This window comes from Aulonocara stuartgranti (genome assembly GCF_965226115.1).
Source record: "Aulonocara stuartgranti genome assembly, chromosome: 18".
Taxonomy (NCBI): Eukaryota; Metazoa; Chordata; class Actinopteri; order Cichliformes; family Cichlidae; genus Aulonocara; species Aulonocara stuartgranti.
This window is the reverse complement of record NC_138954.1, coordinates 15396109-15417179: the sequence shown is the minus strand read 5'-3', so window position 1 is coordinate 15417179 and position 21071 is coordinate 15396109. Positions and strand designations below refer to the sequence as shown.

Here is a 21071-nt window from a genome sequence, read left to right as displayed (position 1 = left end):
GACTGATGCATGCTTCTTTTTTTCTTTCTTGCTTTACCCAAATCTGCTGCGCATAAGTGATGGTGGCTAGATTTAGTGGAGTGTGTCTGCCTTTGTTTTCCAATAAGTTTCAAATTCTTTGGCTCCAGCGTCATCAAACTTAATATTGTTCCGATATGATAAGTTTTTTATTACCAGTAAATGAGGGAATGAATATTTCCAGCTAAAAATATTAAATTGAACCATGCTAATCATTACACCTACTTAGCATGTTAGCATAGTGACCATAGTTGCAGCACCCCCTTAGACCTCATGTCTCCCCTCTCTTTCCATTTGCCCTGTTTTGTAACTACTGCTTTAATTTAAAAATAAATAAATCAACAAAAACAAAACATTGGGCCACCTTAGTTTTTTCTTATCAAGTGGGAACTGTCCTCTTCCTGACACGTCCAAAGTAAACAAGGCCTGCAGTCACGCCGGTCTCGTGCTGCCATCAAAACAAACAGGTCAGGCCTGAGTGTGGGCACATGTCCTACATGGCTTAGTCCCCTCCATTGAGGGCCTAATTCCCCCCTCACCACCTCATAAAGGGATCTATTGACAGCCCTTCCTGAGCCCTGCTCACACATAAGTGACCCTCGTTGTGAAAATATGTGTACCATCGTTTGGGGCAAGCTGCAGCCTATTGCCCTTCCCTTTAAAATAACAACATTTGGCTGAAATGGCATTTTGCCCCCTTTCCTGTCATGATACAGTGACTCAGGGCTTTTCCATCATGTACAGTTTGTAAACAAGGAAACGATGAAAGCTAAGGATTGAGGCAAATTACTGTTGAGCAGCGAGTTCGGTGGTCTCTTTGTTCACATCTGCTTCATCTTTCAGTAACCACTATGCTATTTTTCTAATGCTGCTGCACGGTCAGGAGGGGAAAACTCTGCAGGCAGACTTAAAAATCTGATCCTCTCCTCATGTTTGACGAGGCTACCTAATCTCTTTTGTTCCACCCCAAGAGTCTATTTCAGGGACAACTGAGCCCACTGTAACAAAAAACCAGTGACGCAAAGCAGGTCATTAAACGCTTCTTCCACTTATTTATTGATGGACACACAGATCAACTTTTTAAGTAGGTTGAGTGGACGCTCCAGTGCGAGTTCAAGGACGAGGCTTTACGTTTGATCTTTGAAAGCAGATGCAATGGTGATAGATGACATTTCAGAATTTAAAATCTACCAGGATACACTTGTGTTAAAAACAGTCAGTATTAGCTAACAGATTATTTTGTAGAATAGTCCTGTTACCTAAGAAAAAAATAATATAGTTTCCAGCTGCTGATAATCCAGAGTCACCTTCATCCAGACAGCAGTCAGTGTCACAGTACAAATTATACAATGAGATTTTTTTTTAAATAATAAAATCATCCCCGGTGACTTTGTATGTGGGGGATTTACACAACATACTGTAACCTTTTCACAGAAATGAAATCTACCTCGAGTAGATTTGCGATTAGGTGAGCTGGCACACTTTGCACAAAAAGTATATGGTATTGCAAAGATGAAATATAAGTGGTTATTAGAAAATATACACAACTAGACCCATTTTTTTTTTTAAACCAACAATCATTGTTTAGCACAGGGGTGGGCAATCTCAGTCCACGAGGGCCGGTGTCCCTGCAGGTTTTATATCTCCCCTTGGGTCAACACACCTGAATCACACGATTAGTTCTTTAACAGGCCTCTGAGAGAACTTCAGGACATGTTGAGGAGCTAATTTAGCCATTTAAATCAGCTGTGTTGGTTCGAGGACACATCTAAAACCAGGTCTCGTGGACTTAGATTGCCCACCCCTGGTTTAGCATGTTAAAAAGCTGATTGACTCAAAGAATAATCTTAAGATGCAACAAATTTCGATGTCCAAAATCTATTCGGGAAAACCAAAAAAAATGAACAAACAAAAAAAAACAAAAACCGAAGAAATTTCTTCAGAAAATTTTGTTCTATCGTTTATTGTAAGAGATGAAGAGAATGGCTAAAAACACTTGAGACCTTTGACAAAACCGTGCACACTGGCTCCAGACAGAGCAGAGCAGTAGAAAACAACTTTGGTTCTTTTTTTTTTCCCCCCAGAGGTTTATCAGGATCCCCGACTCTCTAGTCTGACAAACGGACACCTCAAGGGTTAACTTAATGAAAAGTTATCAGAGCCAAGCTGTGCTGGTTTGTGCAGGGAGAAGTAAATATGGAAGCTTCGGCTTTGAGTTCCCTGCTTGCAACCTTCATCTGTTAGAAGCTTAAAAATGCTGATGAGTTGCAGAAAAACACCACCCTTTTTTATTGCTTCTTTAATCAGTAAAACAGCTTTAGTTGTGCCAACACAAGCTTACATTACAAGTTATAAACAATGTGTCATGAATGACGCTGTTAATCATGGTCATGTACATTTTTGATCAATTTAATGTAGCTAGATAAAAACAAATGTGCTTCTCTTTTTTGAAAAAACAAAACATGGGTAACCCAAACTTTTCAGCAGCTGTAATAATAACTAGAATTTTATTGGGCTGCCGGTAAATTATAGATTACAATCACACTAGTAAATCAACTAATCTTTAGTTTCAATTCCAGACCACAATTTTCGATTTTCACTTTAGTTTCAGGTTTTGGGTTTCAGGAATAATCATGAGTCATCTATTCTGGGCGTTACTACCAAGCAAAATTTGTCTCGTATTTAAGAGATTCTTGTACAGTAGTGCAGAGGAAATAATTTCACACCAGCTGATTTTAGACACACACACACACACACACACACACACACACACACACACACACACACAGGGTTGCAGTGAAATGTTTGCCATGCTTCCTGTTTTTCTAAAATAACCTTACTGTGCACATCTGTCTCTGTCATAATGAAAGATGAGGACAGGTCAGAGTCCAGTGAGAGGCAAGCCTCGCACATCTTACATAATAGTACTCCGACAACCTGTCTGCCTGATTCAAAGAACACTCCCTGCTCTCACGGGGCAGTGGATAAATAAGTCATGAGCTGGAGGATTGTGTGACAACAGTGCTCGACAGACAGTCACAACAACACATGCTGGCAGGAAGAAGACAGCTCTAGGTTTGGCAACTGCTTTCAAATGGGATGCGACTGTGACTGATGGCCCCCAAAGTGTTGGTGTTGATTTCCAAAAAGCTGCAAAACTTAGATGCTAAACAATCAGCTCCATTAAGACGTCTGTGTAGCTGTGAAATGGTGACATGCTGCAGAAAACTGATTCACTGACTAATTAAAAGCACTGCAGGACCGCTTCTCTGCAAACCATAAAAATTAGGTCACTTCCACTACATAACTGAGAGCGTGGATTCAGGCGCCACACAGTGGCCAGTCTGAGCAGCCTCAGCTACATTTACTGAGTGGGTTATGCTACATTAACGTCTGCTACAGTTCACAGCACTGAAAATAATGAAGAAAAACAACAACAAAAAGCTACATCAGCAAGATTTATAGCATATACTCTGAAAACAACATGAAGTAGGCTCTGCAGTATTTTTAAAAGTACCATTTATTTTATTTTAAAATATTTAGAAACTTAAGAATCCCAAAGGTTTGTTAAATTCAGTTTTGACAACAAAATTCATCATTTTAGACGCGATTAACTGTGTTAAAGCACAGCTCTATTAAAAGAAAACAAAAACACCACAATTCATTATTAATGATTACATCAGCTGTGCAAAAGCATTCTTCATATCCAGTTCAAATTCCAAACAATATCACTGCATCACTAAAAAACAAACATGGAACCATAAATGGGAAGCAATGGGAGGTATTAATGGTGTCAGCAGAGTATACCGTGGGTGTGAAAAAAAAGAAAAAAAAAAAGTTCACCTCCTTTAGTGGAGAGACGCCGTCACCCGTATCAGACGTGCTGTGACCTGGGTGAAGCAAGTGAACAAGGTCCTGGAATGTAGTTACAATTTCAGAGTGCCCACAAATTAGTTGTTTTTGTTTTTAAAAGGACACCAGAAGGAATTCTAAGACAGTAATGCATGGTAACAAAACTTTAATAGTTAAAAATCAACTACATAATAAATTAAAAAGGTGAAGGGATGACTCTAGATGAGCACAGCACAATAAGTGTATTTTAATTCAGTCCTGTGAAAGCTTTTTCATGGCTGAATGTGAAGCCGCATCTCTCCACCTTCTTGGTGCAACACTGTAACTGTATCTAAACACTTCAATATAAAACCGTTCTAAGCACCATGGCTCCCTTTGCACCTGGCATCAACATGCATTCTGGCTGCATTTAAGTCCAACAATCCACATCTGCAGTCGCTTGAGGCACTAAAGATAAATAAGCAGGTTTGAAAGTAAAAAGCGACAACTACCAATGTGGAAGCAAACAATGCGGAATGCACATATATGGAATGTTTTGGTTGGGCTCTGTGTCACAGTGTTTCAACACTGATGGCGTTTATATCCACCAGATGCAGAAAAAGTCCTCTTTCTTTAACGCTGCTGCTAAGCATAGTTTCTGTATTGCTTTGTTAAACCTGATTAACCTTAGAAAATGTTTACACGCAGCCCACTGGGGTCAAATCGCTGGAATTGGAAAATGTGGTGGATCATTATTTGCTTGATGTGTCGTTTTGTGTGATGTGAAGCTGAAGTTATGATTCATGCTAATGCCAGATATCATAAGAGCCTGTGATACCATTATCATCATTAGCTCTAATGTTGTATAATATCAAATAGCTATATAAAAGTCCTGCTTTGACAAAATCCATTTACATGTTTTTGTGGTTATATACATTTATAATAAAAGTAACCAATATCACCCTTTTTAGTTTTCTCGAATCAGAACCACACGCACCATTTGGAACTGACTGAGGGTTTGTCTGTAAAATGATGCCGGGGGTGGTGAATCTCCCACATTCAGACTGGCAAAGTGTCTGTTCTGTGGTATGTTGCTCAAGCTTCAAACTCTGAAGTCATACTTATCCTGTAGTGTGAGTAGGCGGAAGAGGAAGGAGGAGGATTGGTGGGATCCAAAGTCTTCGGAGGAAGTTCGGTAAGTATGTATTCGGGCAAGGCCTCTGGCGCTCCCATTCCCAAAGTATATTCCTGAGTGAACTCCATGCATAGTAGTGGCAATGACGACGAGTGCGTCAGTGGTCACAGAAATTGCTCGCGCTCACACCCACGCATGTCGCTCACAGACAAATAGTTAGTTCATTGTTCACTGGCTCAAGCAAGCTGCTAGTAGTTGAGTAGGCGCTCCCTTTCTGTGCCAGACCAGCTCTTCTTAGCAGCAAACACCTTTGCTTTGTTCACTGACGGACCTGTGAAGAGTCAAACACGTTAAAGTCAGTATAAACAGCCTCTATATTGGTGCACTTGTTTCTTCTATTTACCGCATTACTGACCTATATAGCTGAGCAGTACAGGGAGGAAGATGAGGCCGTGCGCCGCCCCCAGCAGCACTATGGCCAAGTACATCCTAAAATAAAAGACCTGGAAGATCTGCGACTTGGAAAGTGCCAGGATTAAGATGCCTCCAAACTTTGTTAATGTGATCCCACTGAAAACCTGCAGAAAGAGGAAAAAGTTACATGAGGCAGTGATAATTAAAAGTAAACGTGACCCTTTCATCTAGCAGTTTTTTATGCGCTGCATTACCAAAGTGCCAAAATTATTCTTTAAGCCAAAAGAGATCATAATACAACGCCCTCTTGTGGATTTAATGAGAGGTGAAAAACTTACTGAGCTGCCCATGTGAGCTAGGGCCTCCTCAGCACGCTCCACTCTGTTGTTCTTCACACTGACGGTGAAGGCTCGCACGATGTGACTGCAGAACTCCACCGAGATCCCACAGCTCTGCAACAGAGGACAGGAAACACCTCAGCACCACCAACATGAACATTCAGGAGTTCTATTCTGTGTGAGGTTTTCTAATCTTTTTTTTTGTGGTTTTTTTGTGTGTGTTTTTTTTTTTTAAATTAATACAACATATTACTTTGCCAACACATCTGCAAACCTTTAGGGACACTGTTACATTGCAAAGACAAAATCCCTGATTGGAGGACTGAAAATGTAAACAGTCCCAGTTTAAAGGGTACAGCGTGTGAACCAGATGCAAACAGGAACAAAACTTGACTACACCTACATTGTGTTCTGTTTCACCTATTCTACAGTAACAATTGGGGAAACAGTGGCTGGAGGCAGCAGCACAAAATGACATCGGCCATGGCAACCTTGCTTTTATATACAAATATACCGAGAACACAGTCAAGCTGGCAGCCACCGGAATCACTGATTGCAAAGATGTGTTTGCAATCTATAGGCGTTTAACAGTGAGAGAATTCTTTGGAAATTTGTCTCACTGATTGCAGTCAGACTGTGATTGTTTGAAGACAGGTTGCCTCCCACAAGGCAATCTGTGCAATTGACTCAAGTAGCTGCTGGAACTGCTTACAATGAGTTGCTGGATGTTAAAGTTTAAAAAAAATAAATAAAGAATTCAGTGCAATCACTGGGCAACCACAGATTCTACTCCTATTTGCAAAAAAAAAGAAAAAAAGGCATTTTTCTCCTACTGTGACTGAGCTATTAAAGGTTATATCTTTAATAATATCACAAAAAACAACACCTATATAAAACACTTAACGCTCAATGAACCAGTATATTAGGATTAGTTGTTACTGTATTGTGAAAAGCATGCAATAGAAAACAAAATCAACAAAATCTGGGTTTAAAATACAAAGCTTTTTGGTTTTCCACTGTATTAAAGTGGATATTTTGGTTAAATGATAGACTTTCACATGATTACAGTGTAAAACAGGCTCACTCTATCAAACCTAAACTCCGAGTCCAGTGAATTCAAGGTGCTCTTACCATAACCAGGTTCACAAGTGATACTGCATTGAGACTGATGTCCCACAGCCACATGACACCGAACATGTTGACCAGAATCATCGCGATGGTAATGCTGACCAGCACGCCTGCCCACAGCTCGAAGCCCAGCAGCACCGTCGTCACCACAAATATGGCTGCCAGCGAGACGCACAGGTTCAGGATCGTGTCATTCATGATGGTGAGGTACTGCTCGTAAAACACGTAGAAGACGCTGCAAAGGAGGAGAAGACACATTAGTTAGCAATAAACTGTTATCTCAATAGATAAAAGAGTATGTGTTTAATACTTGTATTGAAATATTGGTCTATATGTTTAAAAAACAACAAGGAACTGTCGCTTTATTACATTGCATTTTTAAACTAGTTACCAATCATCCTGTTCTGACAAACAGCAAATGTAATTTCATAAAAAAATAAAGTGAAATTTGTAGAGAACAGAAAACGCTTTAATGTCAAACATCTGCATTTCCATAAATGTTAACCTTTCACTGCATTATTCCTGATTCTCCTAGGTAATATTTTTATATTTTGAATTGACCCTGAGGTGCCGTACCCATTTTATTTAGCCCCCACTCCTGGTGCTTCCCACCTGTTTTTGTACTTCGTTAATGTTTTATATCAATAACTTATTGCATTATTGTGAAGCACTTTGGTCTACCTTTGGTTTTAAATCTGCTATATAAATAAAATTGTACTGTATTGTATTGCAATGTTGTTTTCTTTGCTGTGTGTTTATCTACAACCTACTTCCCCACCTCTGATAACCCTAAAGTTTCAGTTCAAAAAATTCAGCATACACCACCATAAACCATAAAACAGCGGCTGAAACTGAAAACTTTTCATTTGGAACAAACTTTAATAAAGAACTATAAAATGATTTATATATATGCGCGGCAGGTTGATACGATAGGTCTTACCTGTAGGCGAAAACTTTGTGGTCCATGGACTCACTGATATTTTTGGCCAGGATTCGAGCCATTTTCAGAGCCTCTACATAGTCTGGGGACTCCTTTAGGATGGTGTGGTAAGTCATGAAGTACGTGGCTCCTACCCCTGTGTTGTTGGGATACAGGTCAACTGCGGCAGCATAGGCTGCATGGCCACTAGAGGAATATGGGAAGAAGTGAAACATCATAATCCACAACAAAGCTGGTACACCGTGCTTTCAATAGAAGGAGGAGATGTCGACAGAGCTTTAAAATTACCCTTTTCCGCATTTCAGGTTGGGGTTGTCAGACAGGAACATGGGTAAAAAGTGCATGAAGTCTTCTCCTTCAGGCCTCTTTTTTCCACTGGGAGTCATCGGCCGACAGGATACACAGGACGAGTTCACCACTGGAAAAATACATCAATCAGTACATATAATTCTGCACATTTATTGTGACAAAAAACACAAGAACAGAAAACTAATAAAGTAACAAGTGAATGTTTTGGAAAGTCTGATATACAACATAGAGGTGATTAACATACAATATATACAGATCACACTGTCAACATTATTACTAAGATTACCATTATCATCACCATGGATACAGATTCCTGCACCTGTTTTTTGTTCTGAAAAATGTAATGCACCTTACTTTAACTGTTTAAGTTCTTATATTGCCTTGTTGTTTTGGCATGGATTATACGTTTTACAGCCATTGTTTCATATGAAGAACTAGAAATAAAAACCTTTGGCCAGACTGGCCCATTGTAACGGCAGAGTTATGGGGTTATGAAACAAGCGTTCAAAGCACTGAATAAAACTTTACCGGAGGCATTGCAGAAGGCCCCGGTGGTGTTGTAGTACCGACAGCAGGTGGACTGAGGCTTCACCCAGTCAAAGTAGTCATCCAGCCAGGAGGATGGTGTGCTGGCAATGCTTGTGCTATAAGCAGAAGAACAAATAAATAAATAGCTCTGGCATCACAACATCAAAGCAGACAGGTTTCAAAACCTTTGCAGGATCTAAAGTTTAGCAATTGATATATTAATTTACACAAACACTTAAACAGTTGGATCAGGAGCTCAGACTTACTAGTTGCTTATAAGTGAGGCTGTGTAGACCTGCTGCACCAGGGAGTTGTTGTTACACCCCACCCCTCCACACACAGCATTCTGACCCTCTGGGCTACTGTAGTTGAGACCTTCCTCTACCACAAAGTAAACAGGTGCTCCAGTGTGGAGATACTCGCTCATGTTCTTGAAGTACTGCAATACATACGAGTCCTAGAGAGAAAGAAACTGTCAGAGCTGCCCGCAGGAAAAAGGATGTGAGACAAGATATCGTGCTTGTTCCATGCCCCCCCACACACACAGCTGTGAGAAATTATGGCACATTACATACATGATTTAGCTTCCTGAATGACTAAGCAGCAAACTAACCAGACTACAAATTTCAATGTCACTGCTGAATGTTGCTACAATCAACCTGTAGACAAACTTTTCCAAAAGTATCAAAATGGTTGAAATGGTGTACATAAAACTTACATCCGGCATGGATAATTTCTGGTCCAGTCCGATCTCAACTTTATTCACCACAGCAATACTGAAGGAGAGCATTCCCACAAACACTGCCACCTATAAATAACAATGATCATGAATGCATGCTCATGATAAACAATTCTTCAAATCAAACCCAAAAACCTGTTTTTAGCTAATTATTAAAAGGCAGGCGTGCATGACTGCACTGAGGTACTCACTATGACCGGTCGCACCCACTCTGTGAGGATGAATGGGGCGAAGACTTTCTTGAAAAACTGGAACAGGAAGCCATCTGTTTTGATTTCCTGTCCTTCTGGCAGCGTCACGCAGCAGCAGATATCAAGTCGATTCCTCTATTAGACACAAACAACAAAGCATTTGATAAGTGTACGTTACCACTACTGACCTAGTCTGAAACTATCAAGAATATGCACTCAAACATTTGTTATTGAGATTCAAATACACTCCAAACTCCACTAGGAAATTTGAACAATAAGAAGAAACATCACTGCACCAATTTCATTTTAAATCTCCTCAAAATTAGATTAAGAGTTTGCTGGGACTGAAACTTTCAGCTTAAATATTTGGCAAAACATCTCCATAAACCCTCAGTCTGTAAATCTCTAACTCTGTTCATATGATCGTCTCACCTCTTGCCTTTTAGCGTCCAGACCGAGCAAGCTGACAAAGCAACTGATCTGCAAAAGGAAATCAATAAAAACAGCCAAGCCAGCAAACATGGAGAACGTCCTGACTGCTGGCATGCTGGTCAGCGCTCCTGGAAAAGAAAAAGAAAAGAATTATTTTATCAGTATGTGACTCACCAGGGCATTTTGACACATTTTGTGGCCATGGCAACAATTCGGACCCAAAAAAAAAAAAAAAGCAAAAAAAAAAAAGCAAAAAAAAAAAAAAAAAAAAATTTGTTCCAGCTTTTAATGCCTTTGATAAGTGTAATGGAAACAAACACTATTAGAATCAAGATTCAGACAATCAGCGTTACACAGCCTTGGCATACAGTCAGAAGAGTGAAATAAATAGCACCGTCACTGCCAAGTGACTCAGTTGTTAGAGATTTGAAATAGTCCCATCAGTACAAACAGTGTTACAGAGCATTTATTATACAATCACTGTTGTATGAACACTATGTCAGGGTAGGTATTGATGATAAAAAGAGCAGTTTGATCTGAGAGCTCTCTGTGTACTTGATGTAGTAATAAAGGAAAATGTAATAACCGATCTATTTTACCCAGGAAGAAGGCGACAGTCTCAGAGAAGGAGGACAGAAACAAGCTTGGGGCGATGTCTCCAAGAATACGACCGATCTGCTGGTGGAGTTCTTCCTGTGGCATCCGCTCATCCCTCTGTTCGAAAATACAAATGAAGAACCAATTTAGTACACGTAGCTGGTACAAAAGGGACCCATTTTTATTTACAGCTCCATTTTTCTATTCTTGGACTCACCAGAGTAGCTTAACATGATTCACCGTCCGAAATAATCCTTATTAATCTTACACTGGGCTTGAGCGCAGCCCCTCAGTTCATCATCCATCTGAAACATGCCATCTTATCTCCCCTTCTATTTAGACCACCCCCTCTTTACTCTGATTGGTTGTCAGCCTGACTGACCTTTTGGCAAACATGGATCACTTGCAGATAAGCTGACCTCATTATCTGAACGTTTAGTTATGCTTATAAGAAAAAAACCAAAACAAAACAAAACATAATAGAGAGACAGAAAACTGGACAATAATTTATATTTAATATTAATAAAGGTCTAGAGTAGCACCACATTATATGGCAAACCACTTGTTAATTATGTGTCAGTTTAATGGACTGGATTGAAAGAGCTTACCTGGTATGTCTGTACTATGATAAAGATGTTGTCCACTCCAACAGCCAGCACAAGGAAGGGAATGACCTCAATCACAATGAGCGTTAGTGGGACACCACAGTAGCTGAAGATCCCCAGTGAGCAGGCCACAGAGCTCAGCACAATCAGGATACCTGCTATACCCAGGGAAATCTTAGAGTCCACCTGTAGGGGCAAAAGTATAAAAAGCCCATTATGTGCACACTTTATGCACGACTAGAAAAAAAGCTGCCAATCATGTTGATCCAGTTTAGCTAAATTAAAGTCATGTGTTAAATTCTATGGTCACAAACAGGAAGGAGGAGTTACAAAGCATAATGTGTCAAACTATTTCAGGCATGGATTATGTTCACTGATCATTAAAAGCACATGCACAGTGAAGAGAAAGAATTTAATTTTTACCAGCACTCTTCTAAAGCTGTGGATGTGACCCAGGGCCAAGGAGATGTAGATGAACATAATGCCATAGCTGAGGACCACAGTGCTGATGTCGCTGTTGCTCTCTCTGTTGATCTCATCTTCAATGCTCCTCTCTGCACTGAAAGCGATGGTCAGGTTGGGGTTGCTGAAGTTCTTCATAAATTTGATGAACCTGAAATGGAAGCAAAAAACCCAGATGTTAACGTAGGAGCAGCATCTTGAGCTACCGTGAGCTTATTGATCGTTTGTTGTCTCACTCGTTTTCCCATGCCCGAGCTTTCTCCAGTCTGACGGTATCATTCAAATAGTTGTTGATGGGAAAAGTGATCACGAGCGCAGTGGCATTGTTGTAGTTTGTGTCTGTAGTGGGAAAAGAAGGAATACAAAAAACAAGATGCATGAACCACTTAAAATGCTTCTCATTTATCAATCATAATAATTAGGATTACTGAACTGACAGTTATTGCTTAATGTTCCTTTTGAAAAAGTGTACAGATTAAAATGGCTTCTAAATTACATCGTCACACTTGGCTGAAGACAAAAATGGGAAGTTGTTCTTACTTTTGATTTAGGCTTTATTTGGATGCAACATTTCAGATCTAGTAATGCTCCATATTCTTGCTATTAGTACTTGAGTCATTTGTTTTTCATTTTCTAATTGTAGTACAAGATCAGTTCTAATGATGTTGCACTACACTATAATAAATGCAATGCCACAGTTTATTCTGAATCAACACTACTACAACTGCAACATAGCCCAACACCATCTAAACCTCGCCCCGATACTTGTCTCCAACCTGAGCTGTCCCCTCTAAAGTTATTACAAAACCCATCCTTCCATGGTAACTCCAACAAAATATTACAACATAAAATGAATAAAATTAAATTAATGTAGGTATAAATGAATTATATAATCAGTCATTTGGAAGGCCAGACATTTTCTTCTACAACAATCATGCACTGTAGTACTATTATTATTATTTTTTAATTTACCTATTTATATATTTTATAACTTAACACCACTGAAATTTAGACATGTTATTTCCCCCGTTGGATTTTTCCTGCTTTTAACTTGCACAGAATTATCTCTCTCTTTTTTTTTTTTTTCATTGTTTGTTTTGTATGCATTTCATGGCACTTTTTTTTTTAAAATCTATTCCATTATTTTATTATAATTTCTAATCAAATTTTTGGCACTTTAGGCCCTCCATACACTGCTACAAATGGAAAGTTTATACGCAGAGTACAGCGAGTGATCAAAGACCAAAGTGTTTCTTTCAGCGCAGTAAAACTCAATAAAGGAATAATACGAGAAGCTGTAAACCAATTATGTAACTACTGTAGGGGAGAAAAAAAAACAAAAAACTATTCCCACAGTTCTGGGACAAACAGCAGTAATGATTTGCACTTAGAATTGCTTTTCTATGAAACGTGTTGCATGCAACTTAAAAGTACAATTTCATTAAAACAAAATTCGGAATTGGTGAATACGCAAGTTTCCCCCCCAATGCAACAGTTTAACTACCAGGGTGGCGTCCAAACAACTTTTAACATACAAAGCTGTGCCAGTATAACCCCCATGCTCTGATTGAAGTTGTGTCAAACCGAAGTCATGTGAATATACTTCACAACTCACCATCGTATCCTCCCAGTGCAAGCCAAGGGAAGACAGGGCCACCAAAGGTGCCTAAACAAGGGTCATGTAGCATAGTGGTGTCATTGAGGGAAGCCGGTGCACTGCACAAGCAAAGAGAAAACAATTATGTTAAAGACAACCGTCAGTAAGGGTTTGCAGAAATCTGCGTCACATAAACATTTATTGCACATGACAGCGAATGAGGAAGTTTGAGTGCACTATTTTAAGAAGACACTTTTTTCAGTGACCTCAACTGCACAAAGGAGATTCTTGTTAACTGCAGGTGCCATTTTTCAACTGTTGGTTTGCTTTTTTTAACTTTTAAAAATATTTCTTAGACATTTAACACAAATGTGACAGCAATTAAAACAAGCTGATAAGAAAAGTAAAGGCTAAATCTATCAATAAAACAGATACAAATACTTTTACCTGACACAGTAGAGGAAGTGGTCATGATAGTCAGCCCAGATATAAAATTCATCTCCCATTAAGTGATCCAGTGTAGCGTGGCTGTTCTGGAAGTAGTTTAGGACACTAAGAATTGTACAGTTGTCATTGTACGGAGCCAGAGGAGCCAAGCAGATGTCCTTCAGGGTAACGGATTCTTGATTATATGAGGCTACGAGGCCTTCAATTTCAAGCTGCAGATCCAGGACCTGGTAAGTTGAAAGAAAATGGAAAAAGAAAGGAGAACCTTTTAACCACCGTATGAAAAATTTGCTTGCTTTTCACGTGCAAAGCTTCTATTTTATCTAACAAAGGAAACAATGACGTTGTTACAGAATTTACACACTGACAGCATTGTGGCTCGGTGGTTAGCAATGTTGCTTCATAGCAGAACGGTCTCTGGTTGAAAACCTGCGTGAGTCTGCATGTTCAGCCAATGCCATTAATGTGGAATATATTAGCCAAGGATACGCTCAAAACAGAGACACCATGGTGCTGTATTTATTTATTTATTGAAGATAAGAAAGTCGCTTGTGTACATTGGGAGAGCATTAAATCATATCTAACCTCATTGAAATATTTGGATGGTTCATTAATACCTTTTGTTTAAACTTCTATATAGTTTATATGTGTCAAAAATTGTCAAAGTAGACTGAACAGGCTTCCAAAATAAACCAGTGTGTGAATGGGTGAATGACTGAATGTAGCGTAAAGCGCTTTGGGGTCCTTAGGGACTAAGTAAAGCGCTATACAAATACAGGCCAATTGTTTTTTGTTTTTTTTTTTCAAACCAGTCTGACTTCAACTCACCTGATGCAGGAGCTCTTTGTTCAGAACCGAACCGAATGGGAAAGATCCTCCAAAATACGGATTGTAGGTCTCATTGAGCTCGAGTGGAGTAGTTATGATGAGCTGCACAGTTCTAAAGAAAGGTCCAAAGTGTTTGTCGAAGTAATCCTTCTCTTGACGAGCTTGGCTCTTGGGAGATGACCAGAGCTCAACGGGGTCGGTGGTGATGCGCATGTAGGCCAGGCCCCCAGCTGAGGCTCCCACCAGTACCAGGCAACAGAAGAGGATGAGAAATGGATGCCTCACGCAGAAGGAACCCCAGGAGCTGAAGAGCATCCGCAGGCCATTCTCAAAACGCTCACCCAGCGTTTCACAGCATGATGCATTTACTGAAAGGTAGGAAATACCTAGAACTTAGTTTGGGCTGTGTGGTAATTACATCAAGACACATTTGGAGAAATTATGCAGTCTCAATGACATTTCATAGCTGTACCTTGATCAGGATCATCACTGTTAAGTGACAGTGGGTTATTACTGTCCAAAATGGGGCCATACTCAGATGTGATAGCTCTTTTCCTGCAAAGAAGGACAAACATACGATATCATCCAAATCTGTTTTCCACTATGAAATATATTCAGCTACATTATGTACTGCTTGACACAGGACCCAACAGTATACAATCAGAAAGATTTGTTATTTTAATTATTCAACGAATTATAAGATGCAGTTACAATTTCAATGTAAAGCAAGGTGCAAGGCACTCCGCCCCCCGCCCTTTTTCTTTTTAAATTTGCCTGATCAATTAGTTTATGACCTTTTGCCTGCTTAACTTCAGAGAGTGGCATTTGCATTTGGAAGTTGCGACTAAATGAATTCTCAGGGCAAGTAAATCAGACAATTCCTATGCTATAAAAACAACACCGGTTCCTGCTCTTTTCATATGAATGTTTGAGTGAATGAATGAGAGAGAGAATATCAGGAGTGGGATAAACAGTCTGGTAAACTTATGGGAAAAATAAAATGAATCACAAAACGTGGCAACTTGAAAAGGCTCGAGTTCCAACTCAAGGCAAAAGTGGTGGATGCTTGCAGGATCCTTTGAACAGTAGTGATAATTTAAAAGAATCACATCAACTCTTTAGACAGACAAACGCAAAATCAGCATGAGTGACGATGTATTTCCCCAGATGAAAACCAAACCATAAGCAGAAAAACAAAAAACAAAAACAAAAAAACCTGACAACTGAAACCAGCTGCAGTTAAGGCCTGGCAAAGCATCAAACCTCTTCACACAGTCATCGCCTTTACCCATCATGCGCGTGCAGTCAACCCTCAAGGCTTATCTCGTACCAGAAAAACCCTGCTTAACCTTGAAGTGTGTCATCATACAAATCTCTCCACATCCAACTATACAGTGTGTGTTCAAAGCTAAAAAATTCCATTACCTGTAACACCACACTCCCAGAAGAACTCCAAAAAAGATGAGCAGGAAAGCCATGTAGGAGATCCACATGATGACAGCCATGGCATCGATACCAAGGATGGTCCATGGAGGCGGGAGCAGTGGAGGTACGGGTTTCGGGCCGCAGGACTTGGCGCAGTCCTGACAGGAGCACGGACCTGAACCATCCTCCAGGCTTTCGTTACAGGCGTACGTATTGTTGTTCATGGGAGTGTAACCAGCCAACGGGACATCTAGAGTAAAGACATTGCACATCACAGGACAACAGAGGGATCAGACACTTAAAAATACTCAAGCTCAGAAAACTACTGCTTTTGGGGGAAAAAAAAAAAAAGTACTTGAAAAATACGGACCTGTGAATTTTGGATCGATGGGAAAAGGGGTCTGTTTATTCTCGGTATTGAACATGAACTGGATCCAGTTGGTAGCATTGCATGCTTCTGCAGTCTTGCCACACAGAAGAGATAAGGCCTTCACATTGCTAGATGGTGCCTGGACATCCTTGCATGCATTGTACATGGCTGGCAGAAGTCAAATGACATAATTTTAAAAACAAGGCAAAAAACAAAAAGGTGGCATATAAATAATTAAGTCAACTCCAAATTTAAATGTTATAATTATCAGTCACCAAAAATGAAACAATTACACAAGAATTTGTATAGAACTGATCAAGCTCCCTACTGTTACAATACTGGGAATTCTGGCTAAAAACCTCACCGTTAGAAAATGTTTGTCCAATATAGTATTGCACTGCCATTACGTCTTCGCCAGTAATATTGGTGACATTCATAAACTGACTCTGGTGTGGACTGCAAGTCAGCTCACAGAAGAGGTTCATGAGATTGTAGAAACACGCCGGGCACCTGCAGGCAGCCGCACAGTCAGACAGAAACAGGGAAACAGATTTGCTGCTATAACTCACAAAATAATAAAACAAGTTAAAGTGTAAAAGTCTGTAAAGGTTTCTTGGAGAAAACAAAAGTGTGCTGACATAAAATGAAATTCCTTTGGCCTTTGAGCGAGTCCATGTCTAAATCAATTAACTGGAAAATGCAACGTTGACACTTGAAACATGGAAGACTGTCAGTATGCTGTGTGCCACTGCAGAGTTTATCATCAGAAATTTTTAAAAAAGGGAACAATGATGCCAAGTCAAGCAGGTCATGTGTTCTGGCAGTTTATTATATAACATCTTTGCGTACCGAGACAGGAACTGAAGTGGCAGCTGGAGACTGCCTTTGAGGGTTCGCAACTGGTCAACGTTGCAGCAGAGACTTTTGTTTCCATAGTCGTACCCAGGACAGAGCTCCTTCATATTCAAACACAAAGAGAATGACAACACTTTATAAGAAGATTTCTGTAAGAGGAAACCTGTGGGATGCTTTAGGTGTCAAAAAATGTGAGCAATAAGAGAAGAAACCCCCCCCCAAAAAAAAAAACATCAAAGGGCTGTACGTACAGTGAGAAGCAGATAACCATCAGGTGGTAGTGGCTTAGGTGGACCAGTGTAGTTGCAGTTGTACTTTTTTCCAGGCACAGGCGAGTTACCGCACTCACCGTACCACACGCAGTGATGGGCCGCAACATGATACTTGTAAAACAAGAAAATCAGAAGTCATTTATTTAGTGATCGCAGCGACAACTGCAGTGCAAGTTTATGCTCGTTTCAGCTGCACAGTCCAGTACAACATGTTTTTTGTTTTTTTTAACTCATGTGACTCAACTTCAATTTTCACCAAGTGAGGATATGGTCAAAACCAAGAGGGCAAAGAGAAAGCCCAGACGCATTTAGTTTCTCTAAAGGCTACAGCAGACCATATGACTTTGTAGACCAATGACCTGACTTCCTTTAGATACATTTCCGCCTCAAAGACTTTCAGAGTGAGTGTGCTTTGAGGGCTGCAGAGATTTATGAAAAAGAAAAAAAAAAAACAACACCAAAAAACTAAAACTGTGATTAAATGTAATTGATAAAAGTTTACAAGATTAAATATCAACTCAGGATGTTGGAATGAGACTTGAAACAGTGGCAGCAGTTAGAAATGCTAGCACTTACACAGTGATTTTTTTTTTTTTAATTCGTCTCACTCACTCTCAATCACTTTTTTCTATAAGGTCTAATATTCACACACACCAACTTAAACTGGGGTTCAGCATTGTGCCCAGGCTGGGGCTAACTGGGGAATCGATCCACCAACCTACCTCCTGAGCCACAGCAGAAGTGGGTGGCCCTTACGAGCGTTCAAATATGTGTGAAAAGAGACCACCCCTTAACAGAGCCACATTTATGCATTCTTGCATTTGTGTTTGAGAGTAATGAGAGTTCATCGGTACATGACTGCAGATTCTCACTTCCCTTACACAAACGCAAAGAGTGGCCACATTTGTCTCTCTCCATTCCTCTCCTGTCATCCCTCCAAGAGGGTGAAGAGCTGAAGTGAATAGAGGGAGGTTTCCTTGCTTTCACTCCTCTCCGCCAGCTTTTCCTCCAGCAGACTGTGTGACTTTCATTGAAACTGCTTAAGGGGATTTAACAAATTTGGATGCAGACGACATTTAACAGAGTTAAATATCAGACCGGGTCTCATTTCCTGTGTTTCTAGTATCTTGTGCTTTGTATGTCTGAAAATAGTCACTTCACTTCTGCAAACATGTTTTCTTTTCATCTGGTATTTTTAAGAATACCCTTTGAAAAGCAGACAGACACATTTCTCAGTTTTTGTTTTCCAATCAGTCAACCATGGAGAGATACTCTTACATAAAGATTTAAAACTAAACTTTTTTTTTTCTGTTTATTCAGCATCAGTGCGCTCTCACATGCTTTTTGCTTTCCGATGAGTAACTTAAGGAAGTTGATTCACTTACTCCACAAACTTTTATGGGAAAGCCTGTCACACTTTGTCCTACTCGTGTCTTGTGGTGCGAAGATGACACTTGACATTAGAATATCACTAAAAATTGAAAGTGCAGCCAGAGCTAGTGACCAAACTCTGCATCTATCAAAATTAAGTCTTGTTAATTCAGGGTAAAAAGCAAAACTCCGCCTGGGAATATTCAGAGAAATTCACCTCAACTCAGGAGCCATGCATACTCAGAGCCTTTGCTAAAATACTTTCAGCTTCATCCACAGCAGCCACAAATCAATACTCTTTCACTGATTTTGACATTCCTGCTGCTTCTGTCAGGATATCTTATCCTAAAGAGGTAATGATTAATCAGATTCTGGTGTTTTAGCAGGATTTCAAAAAAGTGCAGTCAGTGGACTGACCTAATTACATCATGAGGAGAGCAAACAATGCAGTGACAGTCAGGAGCTGGGAGGCTTAGCATTATCTACATCTGATTAAATCACAGACAAATTCTTTTTTTTGTCTGCTTTGATCAAAAATCCTTTAAACTGATCTTAAATTATTTTATGGGTATTTCTTAAGGAGATGCAGTAATTTAAACGTTTATCAATACATGCAGAAGTTGAAGCTGGCACACAAAACTGTGCTTTTTTTTTTTTATGTGAATTGATGTTAATCTCAAAATAAACCCCAGTAGTTTCAAGTCTCATGAGCGTCTGTATTCTCTCATTGCACCATTTTTTTCCAGCAGCTCCGCGGTTACTACATCAGCTACATGACGTGTAGTTCAAATACTTGATACATCCAAATAAAAAGCGAATTTTTCACCACAGCTATTCCTTCTAACTAGCTAGCTTTTAACTCGCAGGTTTTGTTCACCCTTTGACAGGCTTGAGATTTTAGCGACATTTATCATAGCTGTGATGACATTTCGGGAGCCATTAGTCAGCACACAAATCTGGTTTCGACAATCGCTGAACCTAGAACCTGTACACGCACCGCCGGTCTCATGTTAGTCCGCAACAAAGCAGCAGTACTAACCCCAGCTATATGTTCAAACCGACATTAAGCCAATTATCGTCTAATATTGTCTTCAATATATGCAAAATAGGGTGAATACTTTTAATAGCTCAACTCAGCCTAAATCCGAGTTTCCCTCGACAACTGATAAACAAACACTAGCTACGCCTGAGCTGAGTCATTAAACAGTCACGAGAGCGGTGACGTTAAATCAAACTTACCGATCTAAAATAACCCTCGGCCAGGAATATAACGAGGAAGAGCAGACTTAAGAAGCTTCTCCCTGCCATGAGCCCCATCTCGGTGCCTGAAACGATCAAATTCAACTGACTTGCTCAGGTAAACTTTACATTTCCTCACAACTGTTTTCTTCTTCTTCTTCTTCTTCTTCCTCCCAACATTTATTTGGGGCGGAGATAAATATTTATCCCAGCGCTGCCCCCTAGCGACTAAGATGACCCACTGCACCACGAAGGCCACGAAAGGAACTCCCCCATTTAATTTAATAATCCCCGTTACCTTTTTTTTTATTGTCTTCACGTGAATTCACATGATTAAACTAGGGATTAGAGTGTTCTTGAGTCAGATACATTTGGGTTGTAGTGATAGACATCTCCTTGCTTACATAATAAATGATTTACCTTATTTTAAGACAATAGAAAAATTATTTAACCTTAGCTTATAAGGGGAAACCATATATATCTTATAATAAAATCTAACATTTTTTAACATCTATGGAACATATCATACAGTAGTCAATCATCCGTATCAGTTTACCACTCACAGCCCTACCCTGACCTATGTCATAAATACAATCATTAAAAAAGTGACTGTACTTTATGTAAATATGTGTGCCAAGAGTTTGTTTGTTTCAAGATTTGTCCCGGGGTTGATGTGGCATTCCTTGGCCTTCCTTTTCCCAACTATTTTTAAACACTGCCAACCAGGAAGTGAGCATTTCTATTTTATTCTGATACCACAAACCACATGTGTTTTCAGCATTCCTTTGAAACACACAAGTTTGAATATTTTACCAAAACAGGGTAGAGTTCTGGCTCATGTGTCACCTGAACAGCTTTATATTACTGTTATAATTATGTATTCTGGAAATGTCCAAAGACAGGACAGAAACTTCAAGAAAGCAGAGGATATTTCCACATTTCCCCTGAAGCCAAACGATTTAATTTACCTTTGATCCTGCTGCGATGTTAGTGGCTCTCT

The 21071-nt window shown here is 39.7% G+C and overlaps 1 protein-coding gene across 1 annotated transcript; it reads right to left on the bottom strand.

The window, feature by feature from the left end:
* Positions 1 to 3520: 3520 nt before the first annotated feature.
* npc1 (Niemann-Pick disease, type C1) lies at positions 3521 to 20247 on the bottom strand. The gene is made up of 25 exons (XM_082513712.1): positions 20072 to 20247; positions 17441 to 17572; positions 17184 to 17290; positions 16699 to 16844; positions 16335 to 16502; positions 15965 to 16214; positions 15012 to 15094; positions 14540 to 14907; positions 13712 to 13938; positions 13283 to 13383; positions 11904 to 12006; positions 11629 to 11818; positions 11209 to 11391; positions 10603 to 10717; positions 10004 to 10131; positions 9572 to 9706; positions 9360 to 9449; positions 8908 to 9098; positions 8642 to 8757; positions 8093 to 8222; positions 7805 to 7990; positions 6868 to 7099; positions 5737 to 5850; positions 5400 to 5562; positions 3521 to 5315 (listed from the first exon to the last, which is right to left on the bottom strand). Exons 1-25 carry the CDS (start codon positions 20147 to 20149, stop codon positions 5233 to 5235), a joined length of 3819 nt encoding a protein of 1272 aa, XP_082369838.1. The 5' UTR covers positions 20150 to 20247; the 3' UTR covers positions 3521 to 5232.
* Between the last annotated feature and the right edge of the window lie 824 nt (positions 20248 to 21071).